The sequence below is a fragment of the Globicephala melas genome, chromosome 1 (assembly GCF_963455315.2).
Source record: "Globicephala melas chromosome 1, mGloMel1.2, whole genome shotgun sequence".
Taxonomy (NCBI): domain Eukaryota; kingdom Metazoa; phylum Chordata; class Mammalia; order Artiodactyla; family Delphinidae; genus Globicephala; species Globicephala melas.
The window spans coordinates 120744349-120767923 of NC_083314.1; the positions used below are offsets into that span (position 1 = coordinate 120744349).

A 23575-nucleotide genomic window follows, 5' to 3' on the forward strand; every position below is an offset into this window, starting at 1 on the left:
CTCAAGTCTATACACCTCAGATATGGCCCATCTGGAAGCTTTCTATCTGGAATGGGCAGAGTTTCATCATTGCTAATGATCATAGCACTCCGGATTCAGCTTCAACATCTTTCTCAACATAGCAGGCCAGGGAGCCATTACCAGTTGAATATAGTACACCAGATGAAATATTTTTGTCACTGCTGGTTTATACACATTAGTGAGGTGGCTCTATAAGCCATACATAAAAATTAGTTTCAATTCATTCTATAGTCACAATGAGTAACACACACACACACAAGCAATACAATTAACTAGATTTTCAATGCTAAGTAGTGGTGGAGAGAAGACGGTTTTTTAAAAAATTAAAACCAAGGAAGTTTTTCCCAGAATGGTTGATTTCCACTTTCAATATTCTACTCAGCGGTTTCAGCAGGCTGATCTTTAGCTTACTTTCCCATTAGTAAATGAGTAATTTTCCAAGGCTCTAGAAGACAACAGCTATTGTAAAAATGGGTCTTTTCAAACTGTCCTGGTGCCACTGAGCTGAAACCAGACTTTTGAGTATTTTTTGGCCACAGCAACTGCCTTCATCTTGGCCTTTCTGCTCTAACATGGAGCCAGAGCACTGAAATATAATAACTCTAACAGGATATTTTTTTTCATTTAGTGCTTTGAAATGTATGAGTGATTTGGGAAGAAACAAATCTGAGCTGGAAACACTTTCCAAATATTTCTCTCCCTTCTATCTATCTGTCTATTTATCTACCTATCCCTGTGTATGTATACACATACATGCACATGTATACATACACACAGCTGAAAGAATAATATATATTAGAATACTTGGTAGTTCAAATACAACATACTTGGGTGAGTTTTCAGAAGGCTCATTATTAAATTTTAATAGAAAGCAAAGAACCATGGATATGAAAAGGCCCACCAGAGATTTTAAACTATTATCCTTTTATTATCACTTACTCATTTCCTCACTCATTCAGTAAATATTGAGTGTTCAGTGTGTGCAAAAATAATATTAAAGAATTTCTAAAAATTTCTAGACAAGAAGAATCAATGGTTGATTCTAATAACTTGCTTTAATGCTTAACAACTGGTACTTTTAAAGAGGTTTTCATTATATGTAATTCAAAATTATTCTCTTAAATACAAATACATTTACTCGGCAGAAAAGAATCAGACAATACACTATTGATAAAACTCTTAGACATGCTTGAAAAACAGTTATGCGGAAATGACTATGAAGACAAACAATGATTTTGAAGTAAACATCACAGAACTAATAAAGCTAAATGTGCTTTCTCCTTCAAAACAGATCCTTTGGGGAATTAAAAAGTCATTTTAATATGTTGTCCACTGTTCAAAATGTTTTGGGGGCTGCCTTTTGGATCTAAGTCTAAAGAGGCTCTTTTGTGGGGTACAACCCAGTCCTTTGAGACTAGACTTGACCTTTTCAATTGCTCAGGAAGACAATATAGTTGGGTGGAAAGAGCACTGGGCATAGAAGTGTGGGTTGCTTCTTCTAGCTCAAGAGTTACTCTGGCTTTCACATTAACTAGATTTATGAAATCCAGCCAGTCACTTAACCTCTCTGGGAATCAATTTTCTCATTTATAAAATGAGATTGGTACTACCAAGCTTTTTTAATTCAAAGATTCTTTTTAAAGGTTTTGAAAAATTGCTAAGAGTTTCCATGTAGTAAAAGCTGTACTTTTGCTGTCAGCTGATTGAGAAAGTGCTTATTTTGCCTACTTTTGTTTGCCTCTGGAATGACTCAGAACCCCAGAGGCAGAGACCACCAGTTATGATATGCAGGGTAAAGTAGCCTCTAAAATTTGTACTTCTGTGAATCTGTGTACTCATGGAGGATATTATTTAAAGCATGAATGGGGAGATTTTTCTTTTTGGCCATGATTCACACACATACAAAAGAGAGAACTGAAGAGTACACCAGATTAAATGCAATAATCAAGTGCTACTCACCACATTAGAAAATTAGTCACTACTACTTTTTTGATGCAAACAAACACAAGTGTATTATCCTTTGTCCCATCCACATTTATAGAGTGGTACCAATGACTATGTATTTGAATAGAGATACCCTTCTAAGTCAATATTTTAATAAGGAATCATCATGGGAAGTTAAATAATAAGCCAGAGATGGCTCACCCTATTTTTATAATACATAGAAATTTGCTGCTAGTATATAGAACTACAATTGATTTGTACCTTGACCTTGTATTCTGTGACCTTGCTAAATTTATTAGTTTTGGTAGTCATTTTGTAGATTCCTTAGGATTTTCTTTGTAAACAATCATATCATACACACCTACCGACAGTTTTGCTTCTTCCTTTTCTATATTTATGCCTTTAATTTATTTTTCTTGTCTTAGCTATTATTAGAACCTCCAGTACAACGTTTAATAGAAGTGGTAAGAGTAGACATCTCTGCAGTTCCCAATCTTAGGGAGAAAGCACTCAATATTTCATAATTAGGTATGATATTAGCTACTGGTTTTTTTATAGATGCCCCTTATCAGATTAAAAGAGTTCCTCCTAGGCTTCCCTGGTGGTGCAGTGGTTGAGAGTCCGCCTGCCGATGCAGGGGACACGGGTTCGTGCCCCGATCCAGTAAGATCCCACATGCCATGGAGCGGCTAGGCCCGTGAGCCATGGCCGCTGAGCCTGCGCATCCGGAGCCTGTGCTCCGCAACGGGAGAGGCCACAACAGTGAGAGGCCCGCATATCGCAAAAAAAAAAAAGAGTTCCTCCTGGGACTTCCCTGGTGGTCCAGTGGCTAAGACTCCATGCTCCCAATGCAGGGGGCCTGGGTTTGATCCCTGGTCAGGGAACTAGATCCCATGTGCCGCAACTAAGAGTTTGCATGGTGAAACTAAAGATCCCGCCTGCTGCAACTAAAGATCCCACATGCCGCAACTAAAGATTCCGCGCGCTGCAACTAAAGATTCCGCGCGCTGCAACTAAGGCCTGGTGCGGCCACATAAATAAATAAATAAATATTAAATAAATAAGTAAGTTCCTCCCTTCTATTCCCAATTTGCTGAGTTTTTTACATAAACCAATGCTGAATGTTGTCAAATGCTTTTTCTGCCATTTTGGCCAAAAAACATACTCTATAAGATTTCAAGCTTTTAAAATGTATTAAGACTTGTGCTATGGCTGAGTATATAGGTTATCTTCATGAAGGTCCCTTGTGCATTTGAAAACAATGTCTACTGTGCAGTTGTTGGATATTGTATTCCAGTTATGTTTATTGTTCCTGAGATCTTCCAGGTCTTTACTGATGTTTTGTCTCGTTTTTATGTGAAATAACGAGAAAGGATTGTTAAAATTATCAAGTATGAGTGTGGATTTGTCTCTCACCTTATTTCTGTCAACTGTTTGATTCACATATTCTGAAACATTTTTATTAGGTATATACACATCATAATTTTCCTATCTTTCTGATGAATTGACCTTTCTATCACTATGAAGTGTTCTCTTTATTTCTGTTAAGAGTTTTTGTCTTAGAGTCTACTTTACCTAATACCAATGAAGTCATTCCAGCTTTCTTTTTTTTTTAATTTTATTTATTTTTATTTTTGGCTGAGTTGGGTCTTCGTTGCTCTGCGTGGGCTTTCTCTAGTTGCGGTGAGCGGGGGCTACTGTTCGTTGCAGTGTGTGGGCTTCTCATTGTCGTGGCTTCTCTTGTTGAGGAGCACAGGCTCTAGGCGTGTGAGCTTCAGTAGTTGTGGCACGTGGGCTCAGTAGTTGTGGCTCGCGGGCTCTAGAGCTCAGGCTCAGTAGTTGTGGCGCACGGGCTTAGGTGCTCCGCAGCATGTGGGATCTTCCCAGGCCAGGGCTCGAACCCGTGTCCCTTGCATTGGCAGGCAAATTCTTAACCACTGCGCCACCAGGGAAGCCCCAGCTTTCTTATATTTAGTATTTTCAGGGTATATCTTTTTCTGTCCTTTATTTTCAACCTGTCTGTGCCTTTATTTTATTTATTTTGTTTATTTTTTTGCGGTACGCGGGCCTCTCACTGTTGTGGCCTCGCCTGCTGCGGAGCACAGGCTCCGGACGCGCAGGCTCAGTAGCCATGGCTCACGGGCCCAGCCGCTCTGCAGCACGTGGGATCTTCCCGGACCGAGGCACAAACCCGCGTCCCCTGCATCGGCAGGCAGACTCTCAACCACTGCACCACCAGGGAAGCCCCTGTGCCTTTATTTTTTAAAAGCAACTATTATAAAACTAAAGTATGTTTGTTTCTACCCAAATAATGAAAATCCCAGTTGAATCTTTCTGTAAAGGTAGGAGTCCTTTTGTAATGTAAACAATGACCCTGTTTATTCTTCATAGAAATTCAGCATCTCTGACCTTATTTTCTCATAACACAGGGCACACTTGTGCACATATTTACTCTACACAGAATGTGATGTGCTTAGAGTCAGTGAGGCTAAATTGGTAGGATCTGAGAGGAGTACTGTGGGCTTCCAAAATATGACAGCCAGTTTAATTTGAATTTATATTTTTGGTAATTACTGAGGAGACTCAAATTATAACTGCATCTGCATTTTCTCAAGGAACTGGCCTTTTCTATTAAAGACATTAAGGGAATTGGGCCTGGAAAATAAGGAAATACAGGAGTTTCTGTTTGAATGAATCACTGTGCAAAAAATACAAAATCAAGCATTCTGGGCAAATAAAACCAATGGGTGCTGGCATAAAAAATGAAGATATAGTTACAGAACGACGACTATATGCAGTAGCTCATTACAGGGCTGTGAGGATGACAAAAAGTAGATGCAAGACTCTCTGCCTTAATGAATTTGTAATTGTGCAGTATCTTTTCCCTTTGCCTCTCTTGCTCCACTCTCCACCGTTCTCTCACCAACTCTGGGCCCTGGCTGGCTGACTTTCTGGAATGAATCAACGGGTTCTGTCGCTCTGTGGTTTTCAGTTGGTTTGGGGCTGTGGTCAACATCAGGAGGAGATCAGAGGAAGGGAGGAGATGAAAGTCTGTTCCCTTGGTTCTGTTCCTCTGGGTTTATCGTAAGCTGGCTACCTCTCTCTATTGAAGGTCAAGGCTTCGGTAAGGAAGCCTTCTTCATATATCTGTCTTTTCTCTGAGTTCAAGGAACTTCTTCCCCTTACTACACTGTGAGCCTGGGGATGGTAACCGATCCCACTTTTACCAGCCTTGTGATATTGAACTATCCTTTGTAGTTTCCTTGTGTCCTATACATACCCTTTCAATAATTTTTCATAAAACTTTTCTGTTTAGCCTGTTTGCATGTTCTATATCTTTCCTGTTGGAACCTGACTGACACAGAAATCTAAAGAACGAATAGTTATCAATTTAAGGTACTATATGATAAGTGCTATACAAATATTACAGACAGTAAAATATTTTGCTCAATGAGCTGACAGTAGAGAGAAATCTCCAAGACTTGGGATCCTAAGGGAAGGTGTCCGGGGGAGGGTGAGATATGACAAACAGCAAAAAATGACTATCAAGGAGGGACAAATCATGAGACAGCAAGGGCAAAAAGTGTTCAAGAGATGGTAAGACAAGCCAAGTCCATCTCAGATCAGATTGCACGGGGCAGTGATTTCACAGAGACTCAAGAACCCTATGACACTAATACTGAGAACACAGCTTATGTGAAATTCCTCCCATTCTAAGGAATTTCTCTCCCACTCAAGAAAGCAAGTGTGAAGACTAGTGAAGATGACATTATTGGGATAACTGTGGGCTTATGCACTAATTTCAGAACTTCAGTATTATTAGCAACAGCAGGCTTGCTTCATAACTATGGCAACACGCTATGGCTGAGAACCTTTGCTATGTGCTGTTAAACACTAAATCAATTTGCACTTTAGTGTGCTTAAGAATCAGCTTTGCTAAAGATTTTTAACTTGTTAACTTGCAGATTCTTGGGTTCCACTCACGAAAAATTCTAATCCAGTAATTCTGTGAAGGGACTTGAACAATGCACATTTTTTGGCAAGGCACGTACCTGATTCTGAAACAAACCATACAGGGAGAAACATGTTCGTGGATAGTAATTGGCATTAAAGTCTTTCGACCAGAAGAATGAATTAATGACAATGGTCTTTTAGAAAGATTAATCTGGTCACAGGACACAAGACAGACTGGATGTGGAGAGAATAAGGACCAGAAAGGTGGAAAAGTGAAGACAATAGATGGAAGTGAGCACGTAGCACGAAAAGACTAGGAAGAAAGGAAATGAAGGGAAGGGACAGATGTGAGCGAAGTGAAGAATGAGTAGGTATTTATTTACTGAGTGTCATGGTGTGGTGGTTTAAAACATGCTGACAAGTTTTTGGGGTTTTTTTTGACACTCTCCTAATTAAAAAAAACTGGATTCTAAGTTCCTGCTCCTTGAATATGGGAGCATTAGTGACTAATTTCTAACAAACAGAAAGTGATCGATGTGATGCATGACCTTTGAAGCTAGGGTAGGGCTTCCTCTGGCTCTCTTGGGTGACATGCCTTTGGAGCCCTGAGCTACTGTGAAGTCCAGTCACCCTGAGACCTCCATGTGATGGGATAGGAAAAGATGCTTGAGGAACTCCAGCTGTTCCAGACCCCAGCTATTTGAGTCTTCCTCCCAAATCAAGCATCAGACATGTTAGTAAAGAAGCCTAACTCCAACTACCATTTAAATATGATGTCCTGAGAGATCGTGAATGTATGTATAGCTGATTCACTTTGTTATACAGCAGAAACTATCACACCGTTGTAAAGCAATTATATTCCAATAAAGATGTTAAAAAAAAAAAAAAGCTTCAAGTCATTAATTCCAGGGGGAAAACATCCACATTTTCTTTACTATTTTGCATGAGCATGCTAACGCTTAGAAAAAAATTTGTTAATTAAAATTAAATCACTCCCCTTTAGAAGCAAATCAAATTTGTCTCCCTTAGGAATAGGAAATCAAATTATGAATCTGTCAAGTCAATTCACTACGAAAGCAGGATGACAGCCCTCTGAGCATTTTTCATTTTATCTCCAAGCATTTTTTAAAACTATATTTATCTAGTTGAGAATTTCTCATATATCCAGTCTCACTCACTCAAACTCAGAACTTAACTCTATTCTCAGACGTAGCCATGTTTCTTAAGTCCTCATCAATGGACTGTGAGAAGTGATGTGTGCTGCCTTGGGGTCTGGGACTTAAGCAGTTGAGCACGTACCTTCTCCACTCTTCTCCCTCTTCCAACCACCTGGAAGTAACCATGGCAGCGACCTAGCTTTCACCACGCAGATGTCAACCATGTCCCAGGGAAGTGGTTATCAAAGTGTGCTCTCGAGACCCCTGGGGATTGCTGAGACCCTTTCAGGGAGGAAACAGATCAAAACTATTTTCATACTAACACTGAGAAACTGTGTGCCTTTTCACTCTCATTCTCTCACAGATGTACAGGAGTTTTCCAGGGGCTACATGAAGTGTGATATCATAGCAGCTGGACTGCAAAAGCAGACATAAGAACCCAGCTCTCTCATATTAAGCTAGAACTTAAAGGGATTTGTAAAAATGTAAAGCAATGTTTCTCATATCTTTTTTTTTTTTTTTTTTTTGTGGTACGCGGGCCTCTCACTGTTGTGGCCTCTCCCGTTGCGGAGCACAGGCTCCGGACGCACAGGCTCAGCGGCCATGGCTCACGGGCGTAGCCGCTCCGCGGCATGTGGGATCCTCCCGGACCGGGGCACGAACCCACGTCTCCTGCATCGGCAGGCGGACTCTCAACCACTGCGCCACCAGGGAAGCCCTCTCATATCATTTTTTTTTTTTTAGTTTTGGAAAACATGATTGCTTTTCATAAAAATGTGTTATCTTTGTTAACCTGTATGGATTTATTGTAATTTTTAATGACCATATTTAAAGATTTCAGTTTTAATTTCTCATATGCTAAATATCAACAGATATAGTCCATGTACATGAAAGTTTTTGAATTCTTTAATAATTTTTAAAAGTGTTAAAGAGTCTTATGACCTAAAAAAACTGAGAACCATTGCCCTAGGGGCTGGAAGAACGATAACTTGGAAAGAACCTGCATCTGTGAATGAATGTGAGGACTGAAGCTATGAATGAATGAGGGCCCTCATTCACGGAGAGGCTGTCACATACAAGAGAAATAAGTTACTGTGTTACTCCACTGTACCACTGTCTTTTTATTATAGCATCTTGGCTTCACTCTAAAAAATACAGACAATAGTCATATGAGTAGGACACTACTACATCAAAAACTAAATTATATGGTATTGGTTTTCTTGGGCAATAAAGGTACAGATATTTTAGATTGGAAGTTGGTGACCCTTGTTATACCATTGCAAAACGATTGGTATAACTATTGTGATAACTTGGAAGGCAGACCATGTTCTTATGGAGCCCATAGTTAGAGATGAAATGGCTAGAAAGAGCTAGAATGTTAGTATGTGTTGATGTTCTCTGTTGTATTTGGCAACATATAACAAGAAAAAGATAAGCCCAAGAAAGAACTGACCAATTTGCAAGCAGATAAAGAAAAACGAAAGTATCTGGTAATTTAAGACCTTATAAGATTGAAAAAGCCAACTGCTTCTATACGTCTAGACAGCAGAATATATGGCTAGTGCTGTTCAAAGGACTCCCAATAACTACCCAACTCCTTCCAAAAGTAGGGACCCAGCCCCAAGGCAAAACCCAGACTAAGAATGTTGCCTTCCTACCCAAGCCTGTTGTTTTATATGGCCTCAAAGTAACTGCCATCAAGATGAGAAAACAAACAAAGCAGCTTAATATCTATTGATATGTCCAGAAAAGGACTTTGAATGTAGTTACAGGTACATGGAACTACCTGCAAGCAAAAAGAGCAGAAGCCTACCAAATTTTTGAGAAAATGCAAAGCAACTATAAGCCTAGCCAGAAAAAGCTTGTGTATTTTTCACACTTAGAATACCTCCCCTAAGGAAGGCGTAGTCTCCAACACATCACTTTGATGTGACCTGTGACCATGCAGAATAATAGACAATAAGAACTTCTCAGAGGGCCACGGGACTCAGAAGAGAACAGGCAAAGAGTTACTCCTTGAGAGAGAAAATGGAGTTGCCAATGGGCTAAGCCAGGAAATCACTCCACTTTCAGGGCAGAGACCCTTGGCAATCCCTGCCTCACAGCATTTATTTGCTGTGGTTCAGGGACTACCATTTATATTGCCCAAATTCCCTTTTCTGAATAGGAGCCTCTATTTCCCTTCTTCTGGTATTACTCCTCCATTGCTTATTGTTGGCAGGGAGGTTAGATAACTTAATGTTTATAGCTGTCTGTGATGAGGAATCAAATCTGGACCGAATGGAGAGAACTGAATATCAATAAAGATTCTCGACTTTCGAACTAGTTGATGGGGTGTTGGTCTGTGTTCTTTAGGGAGAGAGTGAGTACATTCTGTGTGGGAAGAAGGGAGCATGGAGACATTTGGATGGTCAGAGGGGCAAACTTGCGTAGAAGCTGCTAGTCAGTTCTCCCATCCTTCCACAGTAATAGAACTGGACTAAGTTTCCCAGCCTGCCCTGCAATTACAACACATCTAAATTCTCAACAACGTCATGTGAGCAGAAGTGATGGATGCCACTTCCAGATCTGGGACTTCAGACCTTCATGTTCTCTTCCCCTTATGTGCCAGTTGGAATCCATATGTGATGGCAACCCTGCTTCGATCAGACAGATGATGACATGGCCTAGGAGGTGGCAGAACAAGAACTTGGAAAAAACCTAAATGATCTCAAGGAGAAAAGCTGCCCAGCCAATCTGGACTGTTCATGTTGACATTTTTCCCTATGAGAAAAAAAAAATACACTTTTTTGTGCACTTAAGTGTTAGGTCTTTTTGTTACAATGGTCTTACCATCACTAGTGTATATGGCTGATGTCAGAAATCCATCTCTTCTTATGCTCTGGACCTGTGAGGAAGTCTTGGGGAAAAATTTCTGCCTGTGTGTTTATACATGTCCACATGTTCAGTAAAAAAAAAAACCTGGTTAAAGAAAAACTTTGAGGAGTGTGGTATAATAAAATATATATATTTAGTGTTTGTCCCTGATTCCTGACACAGAGCTTCTAAAACACTTGGAATTTCCTGAGTGATAGGAATGTCTTTTGTTGTTTGTAATTAGCACCTTCTGACTACACTTGCGTCTAAGCTAATGAGGTGACTCAGGGCAGGGCCACTGGATAGCCTCAGGATGGAGTTGGTTTGCTGGAAAGACCAAGCATGAGACAAGAAGGTGAGAACTTTCAGCCCCATTCCCCCGCCTCCACGGAGGGGAAGGGCATTTGAAGACTGGGTTATAAAAACTCTTCAGCAATGAAGTTTGGGGAGCTTTTGTGTTTGTGAACACACTGACGTGCTGGGAGGGAGGTGCACCCAGAGACGGCATGCAAGGTCCCTGCCATCGTCAACCCCATACCTTGCCCTACACATCTCTTCTATTTGGCTGTTCCTGAGTTGTATTCTTTTTTTTTTTTTCTGAGTTGTATTCTTTATAATAAACTGGTAAATGTAAATAAAGCATTTTCCTGATTTCTGTGAGTTGGTCTAGTGAATTATCAAATCTGTGGGGGATGCCATGGAAAGCTCCAAATTTACAGCTGTTTGGAGAGAATACAGGTGCCCTTAGGACTTTTGAATGATGTCTGAAGCGGGAGGCAGTCATGTAGGACTGAGCCTTAACCTGCAGCGTCTGTGCTAACTCCAGATATTTAGTGTCAGAGTTGAATTCAATTCTTGGACATCTAGTTGGTGTCAGAGGATTGGAGAATTGGTGTGGAAACTCCCCACACATTTGGTGTCAGAAATGGTACCCAAAAAAATGACATCACAGGAGCTTAAGCCTATATAGGGTGTGGAGTAATAGGGACTGACCCTAACACTTTGCTTTACATAAACCCTGCAGCTTTGCCTCTGCACTCTCCGAACTCCTGCAGCTCATCAAAGGCAGCACCAACTTCAGACACCACTGGACTGCCTGAGGGGGCAAGAACCTCTAGGCTGCTACAGTGGCAACCTAAGAAAATGTTACATTGGACTTTCCTAGCCTCAGAAGTGTGGCTCAGAACAGTAAATGCAAGTGACTGTACATTCTACAGAGAGATACCAGACCATCTCATGGAATCTGCTAGCAGGTGTCCCCAAACTGATACCGTGACCCTTCACCCATTGTGGTGAAGGCCCATCACTCATGACCAGGCTATAGAAGAGAAGGTGGAGACTGATCAGGTGTGCAGAGAGAGCTGCTGGAGAGTCATGCATTTTCTGCCCCTTCCTCACTACTTGCCCCATTGCAACATAAGGAAGAATTTCAGGATTCTGAGACAACACTTCAGGTTTCTGAGCCTGAACCAGGCCCAAGCTGAGGATAGCAGACATGTTAAACTGAATAAGAAACTGAAGTTTTGATTTATATTGGACTGGGCTTTTTTTTATTAAATTTTTTTCCGGCTTTACTGAGATATAATTGTGGACTGGGCTTTTTAATACCTAAAAATGAAACTATCTGTGACCAGGAAAACTCTAGGATCTGCCTGAGTTATTATCCAGGGGAGAAGCAAGAGACATAGCATGTTTGAAAAGCGATAGGCAGAAAGAATCACTCAGCTTTTCTGCTTGTACTCGCCAAGTGCATTGCATTTGAAATGAAGTGTGGACCAGGTTTGGGTGTGAATTCCTGCCTGATTGGCTCTCATGCTTCCCCTGTAGCCACGAATCACAAGGAATGGCTGACACAGTACCCATTTTCAACAGCAATATCATTTGGCAACAATAGCAAAAACAAAAAATTGATTTTTCTAGTTTTTCTCTCTTCAAGGCCAGAGCAATTAGAACCAAGCCCGTAAGCTGAGTAAGATAGAGGTTCTGGACTTGCTGTGGGAGGGAGAGATCTGAGGAGGGGAGAAAGATATTGCAGCACAATAAGCATCCCCAAAACAGTTAATGTGAATATTCAAAGACAGCTTTCATGAAGCCATCTTTGGCCTTGAACTGCCTAACTCCACACTTCTTTTATATGAGACATAAACTGACAACTTATTTGACTTAGTTCTCCTTGATATAGTATCGGTCATATATTAAAGGCTTCTCTAAATAAGAAAAAGAAAAACAAGTTTGTAGAAAAATAGGCAAAGGAAAGCAGGCATTCACACAGGGAAGAAATACAAATGGTGAATAAGTATCTGAAAATATACTTAACCTCAGTAATAACTCAAGAAATATAAATATAAAAAGTGAAATACTGTTTCTTACTTAACAGGTTGGCAAAAATTTTAAATATGAATTATATCTGGTTGGAAAGGGTCTGGAGAAATATACTGTTATTCAACATCGATGGGACTATAACTTGGAAAATTCTTTTTGGAGGACAGTTTGGAAACAGCTATGAAAATTAAAACTGCATTTGTATGTGAGCATGCACACATGTCCATGCCTGGGTGTGTAAAAGTGTAGTATATAGAAAAAGGCCTGGAAGGATATATAATAAGCTTAACACTATTTCTATGTCTCAGGAGAGGATGGGCAGTGGAATGGAAGAAGGCCATTAATGGACGTTCACTTTTTACAACAGGACTTGAAATTTGTTATTTTTTGTAATTAACATTTTTCAATGAAAAATTAGACACACTAGCTTTACAAAGATTAAACAGATATACAAAATATTTTAGTTGATTTATTTCTCTTTCAAATAGATTACTGGGTATTGAGCAGGCATAGTCTACTCAAATTTGAGTAAACTTTGGCACACTGAGCCCTGCCTTGTTATAGACAGGTGGTTTAGTGTTTCATACACCGGTGAAGAGGGCTTCCTTAGCTGTGAGTGTAGGGTGATATTTTACATCCCCAGGCAGTACTGAATAAGGCTTGTTTTAAGTGATTAAAGATTAAAAATACAATCTTAGGGAAAGTATTCTGAAGTAAAGGTTAGAGACATGTGCATTTTTGTTAAAAAATAATGAATTCTATTATTGGTTTTTATCTTTTCTTTTTGGCAGAGACTGTGTTCAGTTTTTAAGCATGTGTGCCAACAAAATGACCTTCTGCCAACCCAAATGAATGTACTTGTTCATTTTCAGATTAGAATTCATTCCAAATAAGAGCAAGTCTTCCAAGAAATATATATATATATATTTTTAATCTCAAATATTTAAGCAAAAAAAAAAAAAGGTCATTTAAAAGATAAGGAGACATTCTTACTTGGTCCTCAAAAGATAGAGCCTGGGCAACATCTCTGGGAAATCCATCGATAACAATGCCCAATTCCTCAGGCATTTGCATCAATTTTTGTTTTATCTCTGTAATTGTTGTTTCCTTTTTTAAGAAAAAAGATGAAAAACCACAGTTAAACTTACACTCACAAGTGGTATAAAAATCTTTGCAGAACAGAAGCAAATTATACAACAGTACCTGAGGGGCCAATTCTCCAGTGGTAATTATTTTGGCAATAAGACTCCATTTCCTATTGCTGCTGGCACTGTGGATCTTCTTCCTTAATAATTCTCCCACAGAAATGTATTGAAATCCATAACGTTCAGCGATTTTCAAACTCTGAGTACCCTTTCCACTTCCGGGACCACCTATCATTTAAAACAGGCAAGATTGGGACCTTCTGATACAATAAGAAACACCCTTTCATACAACTATTATCTTCATCTTGAGATGCAGAGTCTAGATCAGTACCAGGGCAGAAACCATTCTACTTGTGGCATCTCAGTGCTACCTCTGAATGCAGAGAAGGTGTAGATTTAGCCGAGGAAAGGGTAGAATTGTCGTGATTGATGTATTAGATGAAAGAGACATTTTTTCCCTTACCGATTTTAGTAAACTACTAGTTTTAAAAATTGAATAATGCAGTTGAAAGAAAGCGCTCCTGTTTTTCTGTGTAAACTCTAATACTTTTATCCTCTGTAATCAAAGAAAAATCTATGAGATACAAAAAACAATGACTGCAATGGCAGAAATGTGTTACATCCGAACAAAGAGTTAATGTGCAGTTTCGTGAAACGTAAAAATTAGTTTTAACCAAAGGCACACCAATATTGACATGGCTTATTTAAATCTTTCTTTGAATTGTCTGTTCATCCATCTCCTTGCCTTATATCCTTTAAAATTCAAAAGAAGTTTTATGCAATAAATACGCAGAGTGAATGGAAGAGATCTTTAAGGTAGAACAATTTCGTAGAACTCATGATAGTTTTGATTTTGTGATACATTAGCATGAAATAATCAATATTTTGCAACATAAATCAATACCAATAATCAGTAACTGCCATTTATTTTTTAAAAGCATAAGCACTAAAAAATTATAAAATGTATGTCTCAGATTTTATTTCCAAATCATATTACATTATTTTAGTAAATTTATATTTCTAGACAACCTAGACTAACTGGAATCTAACTGAGCAAATTTCAAAATAAAGCACATAACAATCATCCCAGTCTGATTTGTTATTTGTTGGCAATTATAAAAATAAAATATTTTAAAATACTTAATCATAAATTATTGACTGTAGAAAAAATATTTTAAAAAGTCAATGATAATAAGTAATGAATTGTTTTTGGTGCTATTCACTGAAACATAATTATAATTGGTTAAGCAATATTAAAAATAAAAATTCAATAGAAAAGTGAGTTGATGTTGTCTCTACTAATTCAATTTATCAAGTTTTTTGGGGGGTAGCAATCATTTTACATACCATTATTTAGTATATTTTAAGAAATTCTTGTTGCAAATAACATAAGCAAAAAAGAATGGTGTTTGCTTCGCTTTGTTCTGGATTTTGTAAGAAGAGTTCTGAGTGAGTGAACTTGGTTGGCTAGGGGTTATTTCCTCTTTAAAAATTTTAATGTGCAGAATTCTAAGATCAACTAGTATACTGAGACACTTTCCTTAACCTCAATCCCAAATAATGATCCTAATAAAACTGGTTTTTGCGTTTTCATTGCCTTATTAAACTTATGATAGAAATTTGTTTACATTTTTGACATTGTCTTTCTAAGAAACGCTAAATCCAACCCTATTAGACTTACCACTATAAACTACTACTGTATTAAATTCATTACTTCACAAATGAAAAGTTTTGGTTCCAAGTAGCTGCTCTTGGCCTATTAAGCCATGGGTAAACCATGGACTGGCTTGAAGACAAATAATTATATGATCAATGCCATCGACAAATTCAAACTAATTTGATCCCTGAAGAATGAAAATTATCTTTCATATTTTCACACCTGATCTGACAAATCATCAAAATAAGAGAACATATTGAATTTTTAAAACTTCAGACATGCTAAGAAAGTTACGGCACTTCAAGGAAAAACATTTTTTTGTCAATTAATGGAGGCATTAGCAGACAACAAAAAAATACGACTAGCACAATTGACAGAGAAGAGCATTAATTTATTGGATGAGTTTGATTACCGGAGCTTCCTAACAAACTAATCTTACTTTCTTCTCCCTGAAACCAGAGTAAGTTTAATTTTGCTATATTTATTTAATTCTACTACTTATAAATATTAGGATCCATCTAACTCTTAGATTTTATGATTATGCTAACATAAGAGAGATTCATTAATATCTGTGCCAAGAAGGTTAACTTCTTTAAAAAAAAAAAAATCTGTATTGCCAGAAGGGAAATTTTGCTTATTTGGATGTGGATAGCTGTACCTCCCCCACTCTTTTTCAGGTTGGAACTAATAAAAATTTGTAAGGTTCAGGTTCAATTATTTTATAATTCCTCAAAAGTCATAAAATTGTCTCAATTTTCTCAGATTCACTTTTTCTGTTCTTCTCTTATCTCAGTCCTCTAAAAGTTACTTACACTCATTGGTTCTGTATCATTCTTGTAATACATAAAATGTTACAACACACAGTGTAAGTCTAAAACCAAAATCACACCCTTGGGAAGCAAGTTGATTTTATTGAGTAAAAAAGAACTGTGAAGTGTAGGAGATTTAAGCATTTATATCTTCTCCACAGATCTTAGTTTACTGAAATAGTTTAATCATTTTCATATAAAATTCACAATGCACAAAAAATTCACATATATGTGCTGTTTTATGCAAGAACAACTTGTTTTACACCTTTTTCATGGACAATCAAGCCTTCATTTGTTTATCCTGATAATAATCGCCAATATTGTACTAACAGCGAGAAAAACAAAAATGAAAGACTATCTCATTTTAAAAAGGTGAAATAATTTCCAATTATTCTCCACCTGTAGCTCTATTTTTTAATGAAGCATTTCCTTGTCTTCTAGGTAAGAACCCCAAATTTTTAAGCACACACACAAAAATTCCACCTTCAAGAATAGATAGAGATTTATGGCATAATAGTGGCTGCCATAAACCATGAGAATATTTTGACTTTTAGAAAGCTGATTTCTGTACTCTCGTCTTACAGTTATTTTTCTATAATATAACAATTCAGGGATAAACATATTTGCAATTTCATTTTCATTACACTTACAGATGTACAAACATCCCTCCTTCTAGACTGGTGAACTTAAATTCTTGTTCTAGTTTGGTGTGTTTATTTACATGTTTTTTCCCCAGTTGCCATCATCGTTACATCTTCTGGGAGCAGTACTTCTTTGCTTGGGGGCTGTATACATTTGGCCCTCGGTTAACAGTTACTGGCTAGAATAGCTTTAACATCTTATGCTAGATTTTTGCTTTTGGTCATCTTTGTGAAAGCTGAGTCAAATTGGAAAGTGAGACAATGACTACAAATGTTTCATGTTGACAGGGCTTTTCAAAATTTTATAGCTTTTGAGGAAGTTAGAATTTGCAAAAGTGGTCAAAAATGCATTCTGCAAAATTACTTAAGACATTTTCAATATCTAATCCTTGTGAAATGGCATCAGACTGATATTTTCATATTCAACATAAGATTCATAGTGGCAATTTAAAAAATTAACTATTATCCTTGTTATTTTCATTAATACTCAGATGTTACGTGCTGTGTAAAACACTATTCTATTAGATTTGCTTGTCTAATAACATCAAACTTAGATTTTATCATTGGTGCCAGTCTGTCATAAGGAAGATTCATTTACATGAATCTTTACCAACATATTATTATTGTTGTTTACTTTTTGCTCTGAAGTTAATAGTGAATAAAATTTCAATTTGTTGAATTAAAGGGAAAAAACACGTCATGTTTAGAAAACTTCTAATGGATTCAGCTATCTACGTTAAAAATTAAGCAAATAAAAACCATAAGATGGTAAATCTTCATTTATTACAGAGAACTTCTACGACATTGTAATGAGATTCTATAAAAGTGCAATAAGCGTTAGATTATATAATTATAACAATATATGTTTTATTGAAAAGTATGCTAAAAATATTTCCATCTACTGTCTCTCAAGCTTTTGTTTCCATTGTTTGTCATTATCCAACTACTTGCAAATATGATGTATAGTTGACATAATTTTTGAAATGTAAATATATAAACAAAGTGAGCAACAGTATGAAAATTTTGCTTTCTGTCCTCGTACCTATGACAAGAATGATTTTGGGTCGAGGTCTAGTAGGATCAAAGACCTCATACTCCTCAATTAACTCCGCAGTCTCTGAGAGGTCTGTGTCACTTTCTATGGAGAATTGATGGATTGGAGGGAGCCGATCATACCGTCGATAAGGAAAGTTTGAATTTTCAGGCATTACTGCAAAAGAGTAAGATAACTTTGAAACGGAAAAAAAAGCACAATAAAACATTTTTTTGCACTTAACCAATTAGTTGAAGAAATTTAAAAATGAAATGAGTCTGATTTTTTTCAACTGGAAGAAGACTCCCGTCCCCTTAAGTCGTCAGCAAACTTTTCCTTAAAGGGCCAGATAATCAACATTGTGGGCTTTGAGGAACAGAGAGTCTCATACTCCACTTAGCCAGGAAAACAGTTGTAGACAATAAATAAACAAATGGGGACTTCCCTGGTGGCTCAGTGGTTAAGAATCCGCCTGCCAAGGCGTGGTACACGGGTTCAAGCCCTGGTCGGGAGGAACTCACATGCCGCAGAGCATCTAGGCCCATGTGCCACAACTATTGAGCCTGTGCTCTAGAGCCCACGAGCAACAGCTACTGAGCCCGCATGCCACAGCTACTGAAGCCTGTGCACCTAGAGCCCGTGCTCCACTGCAAGAGAAGCTGCCACAATGAGAAGCCTGAGCACCGCAACGAAGAATAGCCCCTGATCACCCAACTAGAGAAAGCCCGCACGCAGCAACGAAGACCCAACATGGCCAAGAATTCAATCAATCAATCAATCAATCAATCAATAAACAAATAAACAAATGGATGTGCTCGTGTTCCAATTAAACTTTGTTTATAAAAAACAGGCAGTGAGGGGCTTCCCTGGTGGCGCAGTGGTTGAGAGTCCGCCTGCCGATGCAGGGGACACGGGTTCGTGCCCCGGTCTGGGAAGATCCCACATGCCGCGGAGCAGCTAGCCCCATGAGCCATGGCCGCTGAGCCTGCGTCTCCGGAGCCTGTGCTCCGCAATGCGAGAGGCCACAGCAGTGAGAGGCCTGCGTACCGCAAAACAAAATAAAACAAAACAAAACAGGCAGTGAGCCAGACTTGGCCATGGGTCATAGTTTGCCAACCTCTGCCCTCGAGGAACCTTCTTAAGTACTGCCTAGTCTTGCTTGGTAGTTGGTATACATCCTAGTCACCGAAAATGGTGCTCCTAGAGTTTTGTAGCACACACCTTCACAACTTTCATAACCATATGCAGCTGCCGATCGAGGCAATGCTTATGCACAACGTGTTTCATTTATCCATAAATATAGATACGCAATCACTATGATCCAGGTACTCTACTGTAGTCCAGTGGAATGGCTTGGTGGCATAATGCACAGAAACTTAAGGTACTGTCACAAGACAGGTAAAGAGCAGCAAACAATTTCTATATTTGGAACATCTTTCAACATCACTTAACTTTACATTCTCAATATTTATTATCTTTAATCTCCTTGATTTAAAAAGGTAACTATGAAGATTTAAATTTACATCTACAACAGCAATAAATCTTTGCTATTTATTGTCAGACATGTTAGTGTGTTGAGGATGGTTCAGTAGAAGAATACAATAAGAGGTAGTCCTGTCCCCACAGAGCTTACAAACTAGAGCTCACATGCTTATATCTGAGAGCGGTATGCACACCAGGCAGGATAAGTGCTAAAATGAATATCTCTTATGGTAAACACCATAGGAGTTCAATTGATGGGTAGATCCATTTAGGCAGGAGTGGTAGAAAAAGACTGCAAAAGAGGCAGGACTTGAACTTCGAAAGACTAGAACAGGTGATGAAAAGTGGAAAGTATTTCTCAGTTCGTAGAAACGAAACACAAAGACTCAGAATCGGAAATACAAATGACATGTTCAAATAGATCAGAGGACAGAGCCGGCAAGCCCAAGTGAGGCAGATGCTCTCTACCAGTTATTGCTGTTTGATTCATGGATCTTTCCTTCCTCATTCATGTGCTGGTATTCAAGGAGGCAAAGAGAAGCCCTAACTACCCAAAAAGCACCTGCACAAAGGAGACGGAGGTCACCTGGCCTGCCATGAGTAATTTGGCTAAGCGGATTACTGGATTTTAGCACGGCATAATACTCACATTTCCTCTGGAGATCAGGTAGAACTTTCCATTCTCTGTTGGTACAGTAAATGAGGTCATTGACTACTGACTCATGGAACTCACTTTAATTCCACGAAAAGAGTGAAGCAGTCTACAGATGACAGTGGATATTCTTTTTTTTTTAAATTTTATTTATTTTTGGCTGTGTTGGGTCTTCGTTGCTGTGTGCAGGCTTTCTCTAGTTGTGGCGAGCGGGGGTTACTCTTCACTGCAGTGTGCAGGCTTCTCACTGCGGTGGCTTCTCTTGTTGTGGAGCATGGGCTCTAGGCGCCCGGGCTTAGTAGTTGTGGCATGTGGGCTCAGTAGTTGTGGCACGTGGGCTCTAGAGCGCAGGCTCGGTAGTTGTGGTGCACGGGCTTAGCTGCTCCGCAGCATGTGGGATCTTCTTGGACCAGGGATTGAACCGGTGTTCCCTGCATTGGCAGGCGGATTCTTATCCACTGCGTCACCAGGGAAGTCCCGACAGTGGGTATTCTTTAGAAAATTCTGGGAAGAGCTATGTCAGGAAAGGCACTAACAACATTATCCAGTTCTGCCTTGAAATTGAACTGCTTCACCCAATGCAGGGCAAAACTCTAAGCATTACCATTGATTACCTTCTTCCCTCACTCTTCATATCTATTCCCATAGACTTCTCTCCAAAGCATATCCCAAATGCACACGTTTTTCTCCATCTCCACTACCACCACTCATCCCCAAGCCGCCATCATTTATCTGGACTACTGTAGACTCTACGAGTTGCTTGCTCCTACACCACAGTCCATTGCTTGAAATGTTCTTTCCTTGTTGATCCCATGGCTGACTGCTTCTTGTCATTCACACCTCAGCTTAAATGTCACCTCCTATAAGAGGACTTTACTGACCTTTTAATCTAGGGTAGCCAGCCAGTTAATTTCAAGGACATCATCCCTTACAATAATGCTCTGCACAGCACCTACCACTTCACCATTGTTTGTCCTCTCCCACTAGAATAAGTTCTATAACAGCAGGGACCTTTCCTATCTGGAACTTTGTATCCCTGGGAGCTAGAACTATGCTTGGCACAAAGTTAGTGTCCAATAAATACTTGCTGAACCAATAACAAAGAGAACAATCTTGCTGAAGTAGATGGTGCCCATGGAGAAAAGCCAGAAGATGGGTAGGTAGAGTGTGGCCACAATGTGGAGGGCCTTGATCACCAGGGTAAAGGGTTTAGCTTTAATCTGGTAGAAAGCCAGTGGAGGTTTCTGGGGGGTAGAGAAATGACATGATGAAATATGAAATATATTTTTTAGGAAAATTAACCTGGTGGTGATTAGAATGGATTTGAGTAGGGAGAAGCTAGGAGGTAGCTAGGGTAGCAGCTAGGAGGCTGTTGGAGTAGTTCACAGGTAAGAGGTGAGGGCTTAGACTAGAGGGGAAATAGGGGAAATGGAAATGAGTGGTTGGATATGAAGGATATGATTCGGATTCAGATATGAGAGATGACAGAAGATGACAGCTCAAAAACAATTGCCAGGTGTCAAGTCTAAAACAATAAGGAACATATTGCATTTCATCCAGTATCTTTCTGCCCTCTCTTTTATGCTCTAGAAATACTGGGCTTCTCTCCTTCCTGTCTTTATCCTGGCTTCTTCCTCTATGTCAGAAATCTCTGTTCTCTGTTTACTAGTATACTCTCATCTCCATCCTTCTCTAGTTGACATCTACTCACCTCTCCGTCTCTTAGTATTAGCATATCACTTCCTCCAGGAAGCCTACCCTGAACCCCGGCTTAGGTTGGATCCATCTGCCTGTTAATATGGTTAGTTCTATAGCATATGGTATTTTCTATAGCATCCATTGTGCTTCTAATTATATTTTTAACACCTGACTTCATCACTATAGGGCAGGTGCCATGTTTGTTCATGAGGGCAGGCGCCATGTTTGTTAGTTTTTGGTGGTTACATTCTCGGTCTTAAAAGAGTGTCTGACACATAGTAGTACTCAATAAGTGGAGGAGGGCTGGTTTTGAAGCAAATATGATATGTTTGGTTTTGGACATGTTGAGTAAAGCTGACAACGAGATATTCCAGAAGAAAAGCTCTATGGACAGTTGGAGCTATGGGACTAAAACTCTTATTTGTGAGTAATTATTTGTTCAATTGTATACAAACGGTAGAAAAAAATGGCTGCTCACCTCATATTTACGGTACAATGCTTTAAAGAACTGTCAGCTAATAATTTATCCTTGCTTTTATCATATTTTTACTTAGGAAAGTAATTTGCTTAAAAATTATTAAAATGTTCTATTTCACGGAATAATTTTTCATGATAATTATATATTAGCATGGTTATGTCAATATTTCAGCAAAAAAATGCATGAATCACTTTTTGTTCCTAGACATAATAATAGTGCTTACAGTTACAGGGAAGTTAGCAATTTTGTCAATTTTAATAAGCTATTCTGTAAATCATAGTTAAAAACCTACAAAGCACACACGTGCAAAGCATTTCATAAAATAATATTTTATTATTATAGGATTAATCAGTTTAGAAACCATTTTCTGTCTTTTAGCCTACATTCCAGATATTAAACAGTGTGATACAACATTCTTGTCACCATAGTATGTGAAAGGTTTTATTTGATGATTAATTAAAAGATCTCTGAGTTGGAATTCTGGTAAAGTACTAGCAGATATGGAGATTCTAAAATTAACTAGTGATTTCAGTTCTAATGAAAGTTAAATCTACATTTTCCATTCCTATTTTAGCTTATCCTGCTAGATCAAGAGTTCCAAACTGGTCATCTGTGGGCCCAATGTAGCCTCATAGATGTGCTTTGTTCAGCTCGACATTTTTCCAAAATTTGTGCTTGACTCCCTTTAGACAATGATTGTTCACTCTAGTTCTGTTCTCTAGTTTGACCACAGTCTCCACCATTCTCTATTACATACTTGGCCTGCCTGGCTTCTACATATAATCAAGTCAAGTAACAGTATAAAACAGAAGCATTCAAATTTCATTTTGTTACAAAATGGCCACTTTATATAACCAGCTTTTCGACTAAGTGAATGTCACATCCTCTTAGACTTAAATTTAAGAACATAAAAATATCTTAGACTAAATCCAGTAATACCTAAGGTTTGTTAGTGCTCTAAGGTTTAAAAAGAAATTCCCCATATTTATGTCACTTGATTTAACAAGGGCCTAGGGCATGTATTTAACATTGAGCCAGATTCTAACATATGATGACACCCTGGGAAGGAAGTTAGCCCTTTTGGGAAGGCGTATGAACCCTTCAAGCTCACAAAAATATCATTTTATTCACTTAAGCAGTAATTTACCAAGTGGTGTGCTGCAGTGGTAACTGCTTAAAGCTTCTCTCTTGAGCACCCAAGCCCAAATCACCTAGTGGTGACCCTGGATTGACAGGGAAGGAGCCTTCTCCTCTCTGGAGATATTTCTGAGACAACGTCATTTCTGCTTTTTCTCCCTGCTTGTGTTTCTTAAAAATTAACACACTCTGACTTTTCCCCACATCATGTTCAAATAAAATCTAAGTGGGTCATGACTAAGTAAGGTAAAACAAATTAAGATTTATTTCCCCCTTGTATTTATTGCAAATAGAATTGTCTCCACTTCAAATTCTGTCTGTATAACTGAAACTTTTCATGGTACAATTTTTGAGAATGGCTTAAATTTTGAAAACAGAATGATTTGGGCCACTGGGAAAGAATTAATTGGTTTCCTCTGATTGGAACTGATTTCATTTTGCACATACTATTGTACTTCTCAATTTTATCTGGATCCCAAAAGGCTGCTTAGCTGATTTTGAACTAATTTTGATAAGCACATATTTCAGAAAGCTGGAATACCATGAATCTCCTCTAGTGAATTCCAGTTCTTAGTTCCAAACTATCCCT

At 38.6% G+C, this 23575-nt stretch overlaps 1 protein-coding gene across 3 annotated transcripts in view; it reads right to left on the minus strand.

Moving 5' to 3' along the window:
- AK5 (adenylate kinase 5) overlaps positions 1–23575 on the minus strand; it is a 239190-nt gene that overhangs the window by 209819 nt on the left and 5796 nt on the right. For 2 of the 3 annotated variants that reach the window (XM_060304067.1, XM_030865985.2), the window contains 3 exons: positions 17549–17716; positions 13458–13627; positions 13248–13361 (listed from right to left, as the gene is read on the minus strand). In XM_060304067.1, coding sequence (XP_060160050.1) covers positions 13248–13361; positions 13458–13627; positions 17549–17714 — 450 coding nt within the window. In that variant the 5' untranslated portion in view covers positions 17715–17716. The remainder of the gene's footprint in view (positions 1–13247; positions 13362–13457; positions 13628–17548; positions 17717–23575) is intronic. The other variant, XM_030865986.2, reaches the window with a different exon arrangement.